Source organism: Aquarana catesbeiana, linkage group LG04 (assembly GCF_042186555.1).
Source record: "Aquarana catesbeiana isolate 2022-GZ linkage group LG04, ASM4218655v1, whole genome shotgun sequence".
NCBI lineage: Eukaryota > Metazoa > Chordata > Amphibia > Anura > Ranidae > Aquarana > Aquarana catesbeiana.
This window is the reverse complement of record NC_133327.1, coordinates 42,946,532-42,963,990: the sequence shown is the minus strand read 5'-3', so window position 1 is coordinate 42,963,990 and position 17,459 is coordinate 42,946,532. Positions and strand designations below refer to the sequence as shown.

Genomic DNA, 17,459 nt, shown 5'->3' with positions numbered 1-17,459 from the left:
CTTGAAGAAAAGGTGGCAACCCTACCTACGGACTAAGACTGGGATGCCATCAACGCTGTATCCTGGCCTAGACTGACTAGGGCAGCACTTTGCAGGGGGGCAGCACGGAAAGAGTCCCCGCCAGCTTGTGCTACACTGTTATGCCCTGTACACACGGTCGGACATTGATCGGACATTCCGACAACAAAATCCAAGAAACTTGTCTTGCATACACACGGTCACACAAAGTTGTCAGAAAATCCGATTGTTCTAAACGCGGTGACGTAAAACATGTACGTCGGGACTATAAACGGGGCAGTAGCCAATAGCTTTCATCTCTTTATTTATTCTGAGCATGCGTGGCACTTTGTGCGTCGGATTTGTGTACACACGATCCGAAATTCCGACAACGGATTTTATTGTCGGAAAATTTTATAGCCTGCTCTCAAACTTTGTGTCGGAAAATCCGATGGAAAATGTGTGATGGAGCCTACACACGGTCGGAATTTCCGACAACAAGGTTCTAGCACACATTTCCCGTCGGAAAATCCGACCGTGTGTACGGGGCATTAGTGTAGCGCCAGTCTTATGGGGCAGACTGGGCAGAGAGGCAAATCAGTCTAGTGCCCCCATAAAGCAGCCGCACTGCTTCCGGTATGCGGGCGGACGGCATTCCGCAACCACTTCTAACTTTGACCGTCCTATCATCCTGGACCACAAACCTTCCTCACTGTGCTATATGTTTTCTGCTGCACCATTGGCATGGTTATATCTTCTTAGTTGTCTACATAAATTTATCAGAAATTTGTGCTTAAAGTAAAACTATAGGCAACACTTTTTTCTGCACAGTCGACCCGTACTGTAGCAGTAAAACATGTTGTTTTTGGTGTATTTACAATATTGGCAAGCTCTCTTCCCTCATTAGTAGGGGATATACAGGCATCCCCCGGATTACAAACAAGACAGGGTCTGTAGGTTTGTTCTTAAGTTGAATCTGTTTGTAAGTCTGAACAGGTACATTTTTTTAAGTGTAGCTCCAGCCAAAAAAACTATTTTAAGCTTTTTGAATAGCATAGGGAAGGGTTATCACCCCTGTAACATTTGCTTTGCTGTCTCTGCCCCTGTTCAGAAGATTTCAACTCACTTTCTGTCCCAATGACAATTGGATTTTGAAAATTTTGGGTTGTTGTGGAAACAAGCCTTGGTAATAAAGCATCAGTGGAGACACCTTTTTCCCATAGTAACTCTTACAGGAGTGAATTTCCCTTCCTAGGGGTAGTTTTCCTCTCACTTCCTGTTGTCCCCCTCTGTTTGTAAGTAGGAGTCGTTTGTAAGTCGGATGTTTGTAAGTAGGGAACCGCCTGTAGTGGAGAAAATAATTATTTGATCTCCTGCAGATTTTGTAAGTTTGCCAAGTTCAACCAAAAATCCAGAAAAAAACACATAAAATAAATGCTATAAATTAAGTTACAGTTTAGTGAGTAAAATAAGTATTTGATCCCCAAGCAAAGCATGACTTAGTACTTGATGGAGAAACCCTCGTTGGCAAGCACAGAGGTAAGATGTTTCTTGTGGTTGGTGACCAGGTTTGCAAACATCTCAGGAGGGATTTTGGTCCACTCTTCTTTACAGATCTTCTCTAAATCCTTATGGTTTCTTAGCTGTCTCTTGGCAACTTGAAGTTTCAGCTCCCTCCATAAATTTTCTATAGGATTAAGGTCTGGAGACTGATTAGGCAACTCCATGACCTTAACGTGCTTCTTCTTGAGCCACTTCTTTATGGCCTTGGCAGTATGTTTTGGGTCATTGTCATGCTGGAAGACCTATCCACATTCACTGTGTTTGGAGAAAGAAAAATTCAGACTATGTCCCTAAGAACACCATCCCTACAGTCAAGCACAGAGGTGGAAACATTATGCTTTGGGACTGTTTCTCTGCTAAAGGTACAGACTGACTTTGCCGCATTGAGGGGCCAATGGATGGGGCCATGTATTGTAAAATCTTGGATGAGAACCTTCTTCTCTCAGCCAGAACACTGAAGATGGGTCATGGATGGGTCTTTCAGCATGACAATGACCCAAAACTTACCGCCAAAGCAACAAAGAGAGTGGCTCAATAAGAAGCACATTAAGGTCAAGGAGTGACCTAGCCAGTCTCCAGACCTTAATCCTATAGAAAATTTATGAAGTGGTCTAGCCAGTCTACAGACCTTAATCCTATAGAAAATGTATGCCTTTAGAATTTAGAGAAGATCTATAAAAAAGAGTGGATCAAAATCCCTCCTGAGATGTGTGCAAACCTGGTCACTAACTACAAGAAACGTCGTACCTCTGTGCTTGCCAACAAGGGTTTCTCCCCAAGTGCTAAGTCATGTTTTTTCTTGGGGATCAAATAATTATTTGACTCACTGAACTGCAACTCAATTTATAACATTTGTATCATTAGTTTTTTTCTGGATTTTCGGTTGATATTCTGTCTTTATCACTTAAAATACACATATGATAAAAATTATAGATCCTTCATTTCTTTGTAAGTGGGCAAACTTACAAAATCTGCAGGGGGTCAAATAATTATTTTCCCCACTGTATATGGTACATGTTTTGTTTAGGCAGCAGCTGCTATTGACACTTTACTATGTATGTTTTTGATTGTATACCATAAGTTCAGGTATAATTTAAATTATAGGTTTTTATTGCTGTCTGTGCCCCTGTTAGGGAGATTCATCCTTTCCTTTTGTCCTGCTTACCATTATCATTGAAAGTAAAAGTAAATCCCAAATTTTGGGTTGTCCCCAGAAAAGTAATAAAGGGGAAATCTTCAACTGGGCACACTAGTTCTGGTGGCCTGGAGAGACCCAAGAAATTCCCTTAATTTGCAGGGATTTCATCTTAGTTTGCTATGGGACAGGAAATAAAGATAAATCTCCCCAATGCAACATAGATTGCAAAAAAAAAAATCTGACAGGGGTTTTTGCCTATAGTTCTAGTTTAAGAAAAGAAAATTAATGCAGCCACCGCATTTAAGGGTTTGTAAGTGGCAATATATATATATATATATATATATATATATATATATATATATATATATATATATGACCTTATAATTTGTTGGTATTTTGTGTTGTTATTTGAACTGATTTAACCACTGCTTTTTTTGAACAATTGAGAACTATCCCTGATCCATTTTTTATATTTTTGCACCAACAGTTCATATTTTTTTTTTAACAACCTTCTTCTTCTAGGTCCAAATAATAGTGATACAGAGTGTTTGGACCCAGAAAAATATGGTAGACCGCTGAAAGCTTGTCCTTGAAAATTGAACGTTAGTTGACTGTTCTTCTGGGGACAGTTCTCCACCGTTCAAAACAAGGCAGTCATTTAATTTGTTCAAATAACAACACAAAATGGCAACAGATTAATAGAAAAAAATATCACATACATTTCTAAACTGTGTTGTTGGAAGTGCAATAATACAGCTATAATCATCTTATATGTGACTTGTTTGGTAACTAATTCAGTGGAAATATCGTTGGCTCCGTCTACACACCATATACTCAAGGAGCACCTTGTGGGATGTGCCCGAAAAATTGCAATAATGGATTATGCAGTAAGTATTTCAAATTTATTTTAAAACATCACTTTACATAACAAAAACTCTTGAAAGTAGAGGAAGGATAGTGTTTGGGTTAATGTCAATTTCAATATACACTCACCAGCCACTTTATTAGGTACACCTGTTCAATTGCTTGGAAACATAAACTGCTAATCAGTCAATCATGGGGCAGCAACTCAATGCATTTAGGCATCTAGACATGGTGAAGAAGACTTTTTAAAGTTCAAACAGAGAATCAGAATGTGGAAGAAAGCTGATTTAAGTGACTCTGAACAGGTCAAGGTTGTTGGTGTCAGACGGGCTGGTCTGAGTAATTCATAAACTGCTGATCTACTGGGATTTTTACACACAACTATCTCTAGGGTTTACAGAGAATGGTCCGATAAAGAGAAAATATCCAGTGAGCGGAGTTGTGTGGACGAAAATGCCTTGTTGATGTCAGAGGCGAACAGGCATACTGGTTAGAGATGATAGAAAGGCAACCATAGCTCAAATAACCACTTGTTACAACCAAGGTATGCAGAATACCATCTCTGAACGCACAACACATCGAACCTTGAAGAAGATGGGCTACAGCAGCACAAAACCACACCAGGTGCCACTCCTGTCAGCTAAGAACAGGAAACTGAGGCTACAATTCGCACAGGCTCACCAAAATTGGACAATAGAAGAATGAAAAAACATTGCCTGGTCTGAGTCTCAATTTCAGCTGCGACATTCAGATGGTAGGGTCAGAATTTCATGTCATCATGAAAACATGGATCCATCCTGACTTGTATCCATGATTCAGGCTGGTGGTGGTGTAATGGTGTGGGGAATATTTTCTTGGCACACTTTGGGCCCTTTAGTACCAATGGAGCATCCTTTAAACGCCACGGCCTACTGTGTTGCTGACCATGTCCATCTCTTTATGACTACAGTGTACCCATCTTCTGATGACTACTTCCAGCAGGATAATGCACCATGTCACAAAGATCAAATCATCTCACCACTGGTTTCTTGAACATGACAATGAGGTCACTGTACTCCAATGGCCTCCACAGTCACCAGATCTCAATCCAATAGAGCACATTTAGGATGTGGTTGAACGAGAGATTCACATCATGGATGTGTGGACAACAAATCTGCAGGAACTGCGTAATGCTATCATGTCAACATGGACCAAAATCTCTGAGGAATGTTTCCAACACCTTGTTGAATCTATGCCACGAAGAATGAAGGTAGTTCTGAAGCCAAAAGGGGGTCCAACCCCGTACTAGCAAGGTGTACCTAATAGAGTGGCCGGTGAGTGTATGTTGTGGTTTTTATGTACAACGAAAGGAAAGAGCAATTCCAGACAACAAGCAAGAACAAATCAGTGAACTTTTAGGCTGGGTTCACACTATTGCGAAATAAATGTGGGTTTCCCCGCATCGAATTCCCATGTCAGTAGATTGTGACCGGCTCTCAATGGAGCCGGTTCACATATCTCTGGAGCAAATTGCAAAGGAGTCCTGTGCGTCTTCTGGTCCATTTCAGGTCTGAATTTAGCCAAAAATTTGGACCGAAATCAGACCTGAAATGGTGAACCAGGACACACTGGACCCCTGCTGTGAGCCGCAGTGTACGGCAGTGTGAACCCAGCCTAAAGTATTGCAACTGTGTATTAGACTATTCAGTTTACCTTAAATATTATGAATATATATATAATGATATATACAGTAACTATGGCAACAGAGGTCCAGTCTCATCTATTTTGTATACTCTAAAAATGTCCCTTTCCTCCTACGCTGGCGGATCCTATGGCCATTGTGCTTGCGGATGTCTCCTTTAAGCAGACACTTGTGTATGAGCAATCCTGTCAGGTTCCCAAAGTCGACCATACATGGATCAAAATGTATCCAGTTCAGCAGGAACCAGCCAAATTTCGATTCACGGGGTATGGAAAGGATTGTTTTACAAACCGCCCTATCAGATTTCCCCCACTCTATCAGTGCCACTGCCCCACTGTCAGGATACAATAGCTCAGTGGGGAGTGTTCCCCCATCCACATTGAGTATGTGGATGAGAGAATCAAGTCTCTTTTTTTGTTTTTGTTTTGGGTAATCAAAAAAAATGACTCCCCTATGGGCTGCCTAATCTGAGCTGTGTGCATCCATAGACAAGCACAGCAATTGGGACACCACACACATGCTCCATCCTCCTCCCAGCGGGTTGACTGATGGCAGCAGGAGCCTGTTGCTTCAATGCCTTCATTGTCTCCACAAGAAAGTTTGGGGGAACAATCGATCCCAAAGATTACAGTAGTGACAAGGACAGCAGGTAAATGTTTGGGGATCCAACCCCCTACATCACTACAGAGTATAGCAGTGAGTTAGGGGTTTAAGGACAGAAATAAAGCAGACAACAGGGAACAATGACATCTGGCAATCTTGGAAGTATCAAATCCCGAAACTGAAGCTTTTGCATGGAGGGAAGGTAGGAGACATGGGCCCCTAGAGAGATCAGTATAAAGCTGGGTATACATGAGCAGAATTTCCTCCGGAATTTTTCTCTGTTCATTTTTAAAATCATTAGTGGGGTCAAATTGATGTTCTTTTTTAACCACAGTGACCAGAAACTTCGAAGGAGCAGAATAGAAAATTTTTTGGAATGTACAAATTTCTAACAGTGTGTGTAGTTTTGTTCAGGAAAAGTCCATTCATTCCAAAATCAAATGTTGAAGGCAAAAGAAAACTTTCAAATGACAATCAATTGTACGTAGGATTTTCATACAAATTCTACTTGTGTATACCCAGCTTTAGAGTTAAAGAGGATGTAAACCCTGATGGGTTTTACTTCCTCTTTTTTCCCCTGCAAAGTAAAAGCATATTGGGCTAGTATGCATCGCATACTAGCCCATTATGTGCCACCTACCTGCAAACCAAGCCTGCTGGTGGCCGCATCCATCTTCGCCCCTCTTCCTTCCGGGGCCGCGGAATCTGGCTCTGTGACTGGCCGGAGTCGTGTGACGTCACTCTCCCACATGCGCGTGGGAGCCATCAGTCAAGGCACTTGCTAGTGAAGAATTGACACGAAGGCCCGTTTCTTCACAGCGCATGCGCATTACAAGGTAAGTATCTCCGATCTAAATGGTGCATGTTTAGGAGATATTTACAGTACCTATAGGTAAGCCTTATTATAGGCTTACCTATAGGTACAACTTCCGCATTGGGGGTATACAACCACTTTAAAGTGTTACTAAACCCACAACAGTAAAATCAGTCTGTATATGCAGTAAAGCATGCTTGTTATACTCACTGTGGAACCTAACGGGTTAATCCTCTGCATTGTGTAAAAAGGCTGTTTGATCCTATCTTCTCTGATCCTCCTCCACTTCCACTGTCCCCAATCCATCTGCTGATAGTACAGAGCCCTAGGAGGCACTCTGCACATGCTCACTTTGGTGTGTATTACTAGAGTTGTTTTTTTTTTTTTTTTGGGAGGGTACATGTGATCAGCACAGGGCCAATCAGCGCTATCCAGACAGAGGGTCAGGGGTCCTGCAGACTCGTAGGACTATCAGAGGAGAATGAAAACTCCTCCCACAAGCTTTAACCAGATACTGATAGAAGTCACAAGACTGCTATATACTGCTGATGAGAAAAGGTATTTAGCAGTTTATATGCATTTCCATGTTCTTTTTACTGTGGGAGACCAGATATAGTGAATGCAGGCTGCTGGTTTTAGTAACACTTTAAGTACAGAGAATATTATTGGGAATTATCAGAGCAGACAAATTTGCCTAGGGGTTATGAGTGGATAGGCACACAGTAGAAGTATTTATTCTTTAAATCATCATTTATTCACCCATTAATTCTTTCATGTCATCTTTTTCACTGCAGCCAATCCATGTCCCTATAACTTCGAGCCCAAAGGGTGCAGTGACTACAAATCAATGTGCTCAAATGATATGGTGAGCAGTCAATGCCCAAGAACATGCAAGTGCACCAATGGTGAAATTGTGTAACTTCTATGTTATGTCTGATTGCATCAAAATCCAAAAGGATATTTATGTTCATCAACGCTCTGTACAAGATTTTAATGAATGTTTTCTTCTGAATGCTTACATTGCACAGTATATTAATTTTCACGCTATTATCAACTAACACAACTTTAAAAAATATATGCAATTCTGAACTATGTTGTGTACCTCTGTATGCACACATTTCTATTTCTGTAACCTTTTGGAGACGTGGCAATGTTGTTTCAGATTATATATATTAAAAAAATGAGCAATTCTTACCAGTCACTGTATTGGCGATCTGCTGAATCTGGCTGTGCGATCCATTTTCCAAAGTTAACCAGTTTACCATTTTTGCCTTCCAGTCAATGGACCAGTTAGTATTATTATTATAAAGCATTTATATAGCGTCAACGGTTTAAGCAGTGTGTAAAGATACCAGTAAGAGTTTGCCTGATCCTGTCAAAAGAGATTGTACTGCACACACCTTTAAGCCCCGTACACACGTGTCAGGAGACATCGGCCGGTTCAATAAAAAACGTCCGACATTTGGCCCGTGTGTATGCCAGCTGGTCCCACAGAAGCCGGCTTCTGTCGGACGTGCATGCTGGAAAACCAGCAGCCAACCAGCTCCTGATCAACACTCTCAGCCAATGGCGGGCGGCCGTCCCCCTGTCAGACCACAACAGCTCAGCAGGGGAGATCGCTGTACTAACATCAGCTCGTTAGTACAACGGCTCCAACTGGAGCTGACAACCCCCTATGTTGTGTACCAGGCTTTACCAATACTTCTGTGCCATGGCATCAACATGTATTTGTCCCTATTTTGTCTCCACTAATTGCTTTTTAGGACTGGAATGGAAGGTGTAACCAAAATGTAAGAAAATAAGTGCCACAGTTAGTACAAGTCCAGGAAAAGTTTATTATTCATGGTAAAAAGTCAGAAGACAAAGCCAACACATTACAGGGTCTCAAGGCTCCCCCTTCATCAGGGCTTGGAAGCTGGCTGTAATAGAGGCTATACACCCATAATCCAGTGGCGGCCCGTCCATTAGTGGTGCAGGGACGCTGCATGTGTCCAGCCCCCTAATCTACATGTGGGGTGACAGACGCATGGATTCCAATGGGTTTTTTTTAAGCACATGATTAGAGCCAGAGGCTCTACTAGGCTTCAAAAAAAGGTGGGCCCGGGGCGCAAAGGATTGCGCCAGAAGCACACCCACTTGTGTGACAATAATGAATGAATAGTCACTATTGCCACACTGATTCTCCTCCCGGCCAATCAGTTAGTGGGTCCTGGGACTTGTCACTCCTAGGAGGAGGAGGAGGGAGGAGACGCAGAGCACACAGAGGAGAAGAGGGAGGAGATGCAAGGCGTGATGCTGGGGCGGAGGAGCGCTGCCCACGACCTAGATGGGGTAAGTGTGGGGCCGACCGACTGACCGGGGGGGGGGGAGTGACAGGAGGAACGGGCGCCCCCCAAGAAAAAATATACCACCAGCCACCATTGACCCATACCCAGACTAGTGTATCATCATGATGTAATTTTGACTCCACTAATTCCTTAGTAGGCCTGGAATGGAATGTGTAAGCAAAGTGTAATAAGATGAGTGCCGCATGATTCAAGTCTAGTAATTGCAATCTTGGTAAAAAGTTATAAGATCAAGCCAGTGCATTTCAAGGGCTCAAAGCTCTTCCTTCATCAGGGCTTAGACGCTGGCTGTAATAGAGGCTTACACAGGATACTTGAATGTAAGGCAATGCAAGTTATGACAGCAGTGTAATCTCTAACTGACTGTCTGACTCTCCACTTGAGCTCCCGAAGTGCGTTGATTTTGGCTTCTGACTACCAAGATCAATACATTTTTACTGGACTCGAGCTAACCTGTGGTGCTCTCATCTTTTTAAACTTTGCTTGGGCTTTCCCAGGAAACCTCAGGGATACCCAGCATAACAGGAAGCTGCCTGCCTTGAACTAGAGGTCAAATGTGTTTTTTCCCTTCTGGATTCAACTTTTGCATTGAATGGAATGTGGGCTTTACTAACACAGAAGCGAGCTGGTAAGGGCATCTAAATAAAGCTCTTTTTGATTTCCATTCACTGATCCACAGCAGATATCTGCTTGCTTGATTGAAACTTTTCAACCAATCATTGATATAATAGACTGCAAATAGAATGTAAAATTCTGTAATAAATATACAATATGACTATGTACCTTTGTCTGTGTGTTCTTCTTTAGTGTACTGTTTGGGGGGGTAACAATTGCTGTAATCTTCAACAATAGCCAAATATTAGGGCTTAACACAATAAGATCTACTTTCCGATATGATCTTCCTGATCTGAACATTAAAGGCTAAGTTCACTTTTTTTTTCTTTCTAAAATCCAGCTCCCCTATGTAGCAATATGCCATTAATGTACCTCTGTTGCACAAAAATACAAGTTTCTTTGATTTTGAAAACAAGGCCTTACCTCATCCATAGCTATATTTCTCAGATCACTTCAGAAAGTGATATATTTACTGGTATACAGGCACAGACAGGCCAGCCAGTAAGACACAGGAAGGAGTTTACTAGCTGATCTCATTAGCATACCTTCACCCATCAACTAAGATTTCACAGCACCCCCGGCATTCATCCATGTGTGCATTTGCATGGCTTCCCCAGCGCCCCTTCAGATAGGCTCAAAGTGCATACTAAATTCCCTGGGGCCACATGCAGCCCACATTACACCCCTGATGTAGTTCAAGAGCCTGCCTGATTGGATACAGAGTGATTGGACAGATAGTGTGTCCTCCTATTGTATAGTTTTGATAAATCTAAAGGAGATTGTATGGAGCTGGTACATTCAGATTGTATAGTATATGGCCACATTTATACACGTAAAATTACCTAGCTGCACTTTCAGTGTCATTAATTGTTAACAGCACACCAAACACAGAAGCAAACACACATTTTGCCACATGAAATAACAGGTGACAAATGCAGTAAGAAACAGGCAAAAATGTCCCACGAGCTACTTCGCCATGTGTAGCGCAGCCCATTGTAATCAACAGGCTGCCTTATGTGTGTCACTGGAAAAACGAGCCAAAAAACATGCACTCCCACTATTCGAGGTGTGAATGGGGCCTGAAAGTAAAATTGGTGCATTTACACAAGAACAATGAGGCTCCATTCACATTTCCAAAGGCATGGCAACTGCACTGAAAATGCGCGCTTCTCAATGTGTTTCAGAAATGCTGCAAATTTGCATTGTGTTTGTGTTGTCATAACATGTTAAAGGCTCCCCAAGTGCGGCAAACGCACCAAAAACTGCAGTAGCACACAGGAGCTTATCTGGGGCGATTGTCATGCGCAGGGCAGCCCAATCAAGTGAATGGGCTGCCCTATGTGTGACAAGTGAAAACGCTCAAAAGCACCCAAAACAAACGCATGCGGGAATGGGAGTTTTCACTACATGGAGATATGAGCGAGGCCTGATAACAGAGTGTCCCTGTCCACTCCCTGCTATATAATCTTATAAAGATGGCCATACACTATGCAATCTGATTGTACAATTACCTTTAGATTTAGAGCAATTCATTCAATTTGTATCCAATCAGACAGGCCCTTGTACTACATACCCTCTTCTGTGATGCAACAAGGAAGTGAAGGCTTCTGGGAGATGACCTAACGGGAGGTGAAAGCTGAGAGACCATCTGAAGGTAGTGATGGAATCTGAAAATCCATTCAAAAATACAAATAAACTGACAAGATTCTAAACCTCCCGTGGATTAAGCAAATGAGAGAAAAGTACATTGGGATGGCTGGGCAAGAAATAGCATTGGAAAACGCTTCTATTTATTAAGAAAACTGAAATTCTGCCTGAAAAGGTGAACTTTAACCAACAGCTGTGCAATTTAACCACTTAAAGACCGCCTACCGCATATATACTGTGGCAGGGCGGCTCTATTGCGCAAAAACACGCACCTGGGGGCTCGCGCGCCCATTGGACAGAGGGGGAGCAAATCATCAGTTCCAGCGGAGCTGATGCCTGCCGACCACCCGCGTTAGTTCCTCAGAAAGGCAGAATGGTGATCTGCCTATGTAAACAAGGCAGATCGCCGTTCTGTCAGGGGAGGGACACAGAGATTTTCTGTTCCTGCAAAGCAGGAACACAGATCTCTGTGTTCCCCCATTCAGTCCATCCCCCCACACAGTTAGTAAGCACCTCCTAGGGACACACTTAACCCTTTAATCACCCCTGATGTTAACCCCTTCCATGTCAGTGTCATTAGTACAGAAACAGTGCATAAATTTTAGCACTGATCACTGTAATAATGTCACTGGTCTCCAAAAAAGTGTCAGTTAGGTGTCCAATTTGTCCGCCGCAATGTCGCAGTCCCATAAAAAATCACTGATCAACGCCATTACTAGTAAAAAAAATTAATAAATAAAAATACAATAAAAATATCCCATAGTTTGTAGCCGCTATAACTTTTGCACAAACCAATCAATATACACTTATTGGGATTTTTTTTGTTACCAAAAATATGTAGCAGAAAACATATTGGCCTAAATTGACGAAGACATTCAATTTTTAAAATGTATTTATTGGATGTATTTTATAGCAGAAAGTAAAAAAAATTTTTTTTTTTCAAAATTTTCGCTCTTTTTTTGTTTATAGCACAAAAGATAAAAACGGCAGAGGTGATCAAATACTACCAAAAGAAAGCTCTATTTGTGGCCTGGTCATGAAGGGGGTAAAACCTTCCAGGGCTGAACTGATTAAAGACCTACTTCACTGAGTTATAATTTAACCACTTGACCACCGGAAGGCTTTACCCCCTTCATGACCGGGTAATTTTTTGTTACTTTAACTGGCAGTTTCTTAATCATGCAACACTGTACACAAATTACATTTTTATCATTTTTTTCACACAAATAAAGCTTTATTTTGGTGGTATTTAATCATCTTGATATATAAATGAATACATACCAAACATTTTGAAAACAAAATACATTTTTTGCAGGTTCTGTTATAAAATTTTGCAAATAATCTTCCTTCATAAATTTGGGACAAAATATATTCTGCTACATTTCTTTGGTAAAAATAACCCAAATGAGTGCATATTATTTAGTCTGTAGGGAAGTTATAGAGTCCACAAACTATATCTATATAGTTATTTTAAAATGAATCAGTCCTGATGTATTCATGGCCTATCTAATTTCTTGAGGCCCAAAAATGCCAGGACAGTACAGATATCCCCCAAATGACCCCCCTTTTTGAAAGTAGACAGTCCAAGGTATTTAGTAAGAGGTAGGGCGAGTTTTTTGAAGTTGAATTTTTTTGTCACAATTGTTTGGGAAATTAAGAAATAAATAAAATGTTTTTGCTGAATGGTGACAGTATATAAAATAAAATAAATATTTTTTATTACATTTGTTAAAACATTTTTTTCTTTTTTAAAGATTATTTTTTTTTCAAAGACTTTATTTCTTTTTTTTTTTTTTTTTGCACACTCTCATCAGAGTACTTCAATGTCACTCTAGTGATACTGTACTACTCTAGGGAGGTGATCAGGGTTTTTTTCTTTTTTTTTTAACACTATTATGATCTGTGATTGGCTACAGCTAATCACATGGTACAGGGTGCTGTGATTGGCCCAGGTACCATGTGATAGCTGTGGGCCAATGACAGCATCACAATAGTAAACAAAACAGTCATGAATGGAAGCTATGCATGCTATGCATGAATCTATCCATTGGTCATAAAGGGGGTGGCTGGAGAGAGGGTGCGGCGCCTGTGTGCCCTTTTGGACGGGCCGCCACTGCACATAGTGTAAAACCGTATGATGATTTATTAAGAATAAGCGTTGCTAAAAACTTACACAGATCCAGTAAAAATCCAACAATAAATACAAAGATTCCTTTTATTCAGGTCACAGGATCCTCTCTGCAGGCTGCACTCTGGATTTTAGACAGGTTTTCAGTGGTCTCTGGTCTCAGGGTTAATTGGACACAGTTCAAAATCCTTCCTTTATGCTCTCATCCCATGTCTGGACAGGCTGACCCCAATAATCCACTTAAGTGGGTTACGCAAATTAAATATTTGGGATTAGATGACAAACTCGGTGGAAGAATACATAGGCCTTAACATTTCCCCACTGCTTGCTACTCTAAATTGGAAGCTAAATGCAGTAGTACCTTGGATTACGAGCATTATTCGTTCCAGAAGAATGATTGTAACCCAAAGTACTCATATATCAGAGTTTCCCCATAGGATATAATGGAAACTCAGATAATCTGTTCCACTGCAACTGCTAGTGTATGCAGTACCTCACGTAACCAGAGGTAGGGGGGTGCCGGAGACATTCGGAAACCCTCAGATGCACTCGGAGAGGCTCATAGAAACTCGGGAATGGAGTGTTTCCAAGCGGCCCCTAATGGCTCAAAGCGGCACCAGCGCCCCCGCACCTCTGGCCAAATGCGGTACTGCACACCCCAGAGGCTTGAATCCTGCTCAATTTGCGAGACAACGCTCGCAGACCGAGTCAGGATTTAAAAAAAAATAATAGCTCGTATTGCGAAATGCTCGTAAATCCGAGGTATTACTTTACCTGGAAAAATCTTCCACTGTCGCTCATTGGTAAGATAAATTTGATCAAGATGAAAATTTTGCCTTTATTTTTGTATGTCCTTATAAACTCCTCGGTGTGGATTCCCAAATCAATTTTTAAATCAATTGACAGTTTCCTTTCGTCCTTTTAATGGCACGGAGGGACTCCTCGTCTTAAACTAGCCATACTATAGCAGCCTTGAGGGGAAGGGGGTGCCTAATTTCTATACATTTTTTATTGCCGGCCAATTGACAGTTGCTCACCGCTGGATGACTACTCCCTTGGATGATGCCTCTGTATCCTTAGAGGCTGCCCGTGTGGGTTCAAATTAGGCTCTTTTCCACTTAGTGTACAGAGGTCTGAAATCCCCCTACCCACTTACCTCTTCTATGCGTTCAGTTATAAAGGCATGGTCTGTGGCACAGGGGTTTTTAGTCCTGGTTGGCTATTTCCCAACCTACTACTGTGGAGAAATCCAAACTTAACACATTTTTCTGTCAATACCCCGATCCGGTAGTTTGGACCAAATATGGTATTAAGACTCTACAACATATAGTAACTAATGGTTCCCTGATGGCCTTTAATGATTTTAAAGAGCGCTAAGGATTGCCAAACTCACAATGTTTTAGGTATATCCAACTGAGACACGCTTTTTGCTCTCAATTTGAAAGGGACCCTCTTGATCTTGAACCCAGTGACCTAGAACTACTGACACGCAGTGACTCATTATCCAAACCAGTATCCATTCTATACAACAGTGGTTCTCAACCTGGGGGTCAAAAGATGATTTGCCAGGAGTCACCGAATCCTGGGCAGTTCCTAAAGACGGCACCGCTCTCCCAGTCTTTTTGCGGCCGCCCAGCAGGGCAGTCCCAGGAGCCTCTTCGCAGCTGCCCATTCAGTTCACGACATGGCTGTGGGGCAGAGACTAGAGGTCAGCTGACTGGTGAGGAATTTGAAGTGGGAGGGGCTGGAGGAGACCCCATCTCCTGATTTTGGGATAGGTGTCACTGCTACGAGACACCGCAAAGTCGGAGACACAGTGAGTAACACTACCTGTGATTATAGTTGCCATTAAAAGTCCCCACTACAGTTCTCAGATCAGCAGATGACCTTAATCAAGAGCACCTAAGTTAGCTGATCAGAACTCCCCCCGCCAGCACTGCCTCTGATCCCAACTCCCCGCCAGCACTCCCACTGATCTCAACTCCCCGCCAGCACTGCCACTGATGCCAACTCCCCGCCAGCACTGCCACTGATCTCAACTCCCCGCCAGCACTGCCACTGATCTCAACTCCCCGCCAGCACTGCCACTGATCTCAACTCCCCACCAGCACTGCCACTGATCCAATTCCCCCCACCAAGGAGTAAAAATAGAGAATACATGGAAGGGAGAGAAAAAGAGGGGGAGGAACAAAGAAAGGGAGGGAAAGAACAAGAAACACAGCTAGAGAGAGGGATGGGGAAAAAAACAAAAATATAGAATAGAGAGGTAAAAGGGAAAGAAATGAGAACAAAGAGTGGTACATCCTAAAATGTACCATAAGGGGTTTTAATACTGTATGAGTGAAAGTGACACAGGGAGCGCTAAAAGTCGGTGGGTTAGGGGCGCAAATGACTTGTATTGCCTTGGGTGCCGACAACCCACGCTACGAAAATAATTTTACTGTTAGGGGTCCCCACAACTTGGGAAATTTTATCAAGGGGTCAAGGCACTAGAAAGGTTGAGAAAGGTTGAGAACCACTGCTATACAAGGACCTCTTTCCGGAGACGGTCCAATTAATGGAGCCCTGCAGACTGGCCTGGGAGGCCTTAGCTCCTGGTCTAGACCAGGACGATTGGGAAGACATTTGGGAGGCTCCATTTAAGTGCCTAGTCTCCACTAGAGACCATTTGATCAATTACAAATATTTACACAGAAACTACCTTACCCCCCCCCCCCCCCCACTAGGCTAGCTAGGATATTTAGAGGCCAACCCTCCCTCTGCTGGAGATGCTCTGCACCCCTTGCTAATTTTATGCACATTTTTTGTCCTAACATTAAGCTATTTTGGCAAGAAATTGCAACATGTATCCAATCAGTCACCTCCATTTAATCCCCCTTTCGGTTGAAGTATGTTTGTTGAACATAGTTGAACCTTTGGCTAGCACTAGGGCTATACACACTATTCTCACTCTCTTATTGTTCTATGCCAATAAACTGATTTTTTTGTCATGGAAGAGGTCATCTGCTCCATCTTTGGTATCCTGAAAGTCACTGGTTAATAAAGCAGTCCCTCTTTGCAAAGCTATGTATTTGAATAGAGGGGCCCTGGCCAAATTTGATAAGTTATAGGGAGGGGGTGGATGGCATCTACAGACACAGCTTCTGATTAAATCCACATATATGTATTATATGTTCCTTTGTACTGGCTGAATAGCTGAGGGGAGTGTACTAATAATGTTATAATCTTCTGAGTGCTTTTATGGAGTTTCATTTTCCTGATGGTGGGAGGGGTGGAGGGTTTTGGGAACTGTAATAACTGTATTTGTTCATATGGTTGAAGATGTCATCACGCCAGAGTAGCTATATATCTGCCTCCTGATGGAGGTTCATGAATTGTGCATGTTTTGTATGGGCAAATGTGGGGTGTTTTTTTAAATTTTTTTATTTATTTTTTTCTCTTCCTTTGTTTAAGTTTTGATGTAGGCTGGTACTGTTCTTATTGTGACCGGTCTGTTTGTTTCCACAATATGTGGTTTTCTGTTGTATACACCGGTTCTAAAATTTCAATAAAATGTAATTTACAAAAAATAAATAAATTACAAAGATTCCTGGGTCAGGATCATGCCCCCCCGATTACGTCACATCTGACGATACATGTAGGGCGGAGTCTATGTCTGTCAACACCACGCTACTTTGATATCTGTACCAGTGGATCCTGACCCCAGGATCTTTGTATTTATTGCTGGATTTTTACTGGAACTGTGTAAGTTTTTAGCAACGCTTATTCTTAATAAATCATCATATGGTTTTACACTGTGGATACTCTTCTCTTCTTTATGGGACATCCATGAGAGCGATTAGGAACCAGCAAGGTCCACCATGACATTGTCTTCACTTTGTTCAAATGGATGGATTTGCCATGATCTGTGATTCCATGCTTATCTAGACCCTTATGCCCTGTACACGCGATCGGCTTTTCCGACAACAAATGTTGGATGAGAGCTTGTTGACGGAAAGTCCGACCGTATGTATGCTCCATAGAACATTTGTTGACAGAATTTCCGCCAACAAATGTTTGAGAGC

The 17,459-nt window shown here is 42.0% G+C and overlaps 1 protein-coding gene across 2 annotated transcripts in view; it reads left to right on the top strand.

Moving 5' to 3' along the window:
* The window catches only part of LOC141139205 (cysteine-rich venom protein tigrin-like), a 65,735-nt gene extending 55,950 nt beyond the window's left edge, over positions 1-9,785 (top strand). For both annotated transcript variants that reach the window (XM_073625124.1, XM_073625122.1), the window contains 2 exons: positions 3,497-3,585; positions 7,455-9,785. In XM_073625124.1, coding sequence (XP_073481225.1) covers positions 3,497-3,585; positions 7,455-7,579 — 214 coding nt within the window. In that variant the 3' untranslated portion in view covers positions 7,580-9,785. The remainder of the gene's footprint in view (positions 1-3,496; positions 3,586-7,454) is intronic.
* Positions 9,786-17,459: the final 7,674 nt, after the last annotated feature.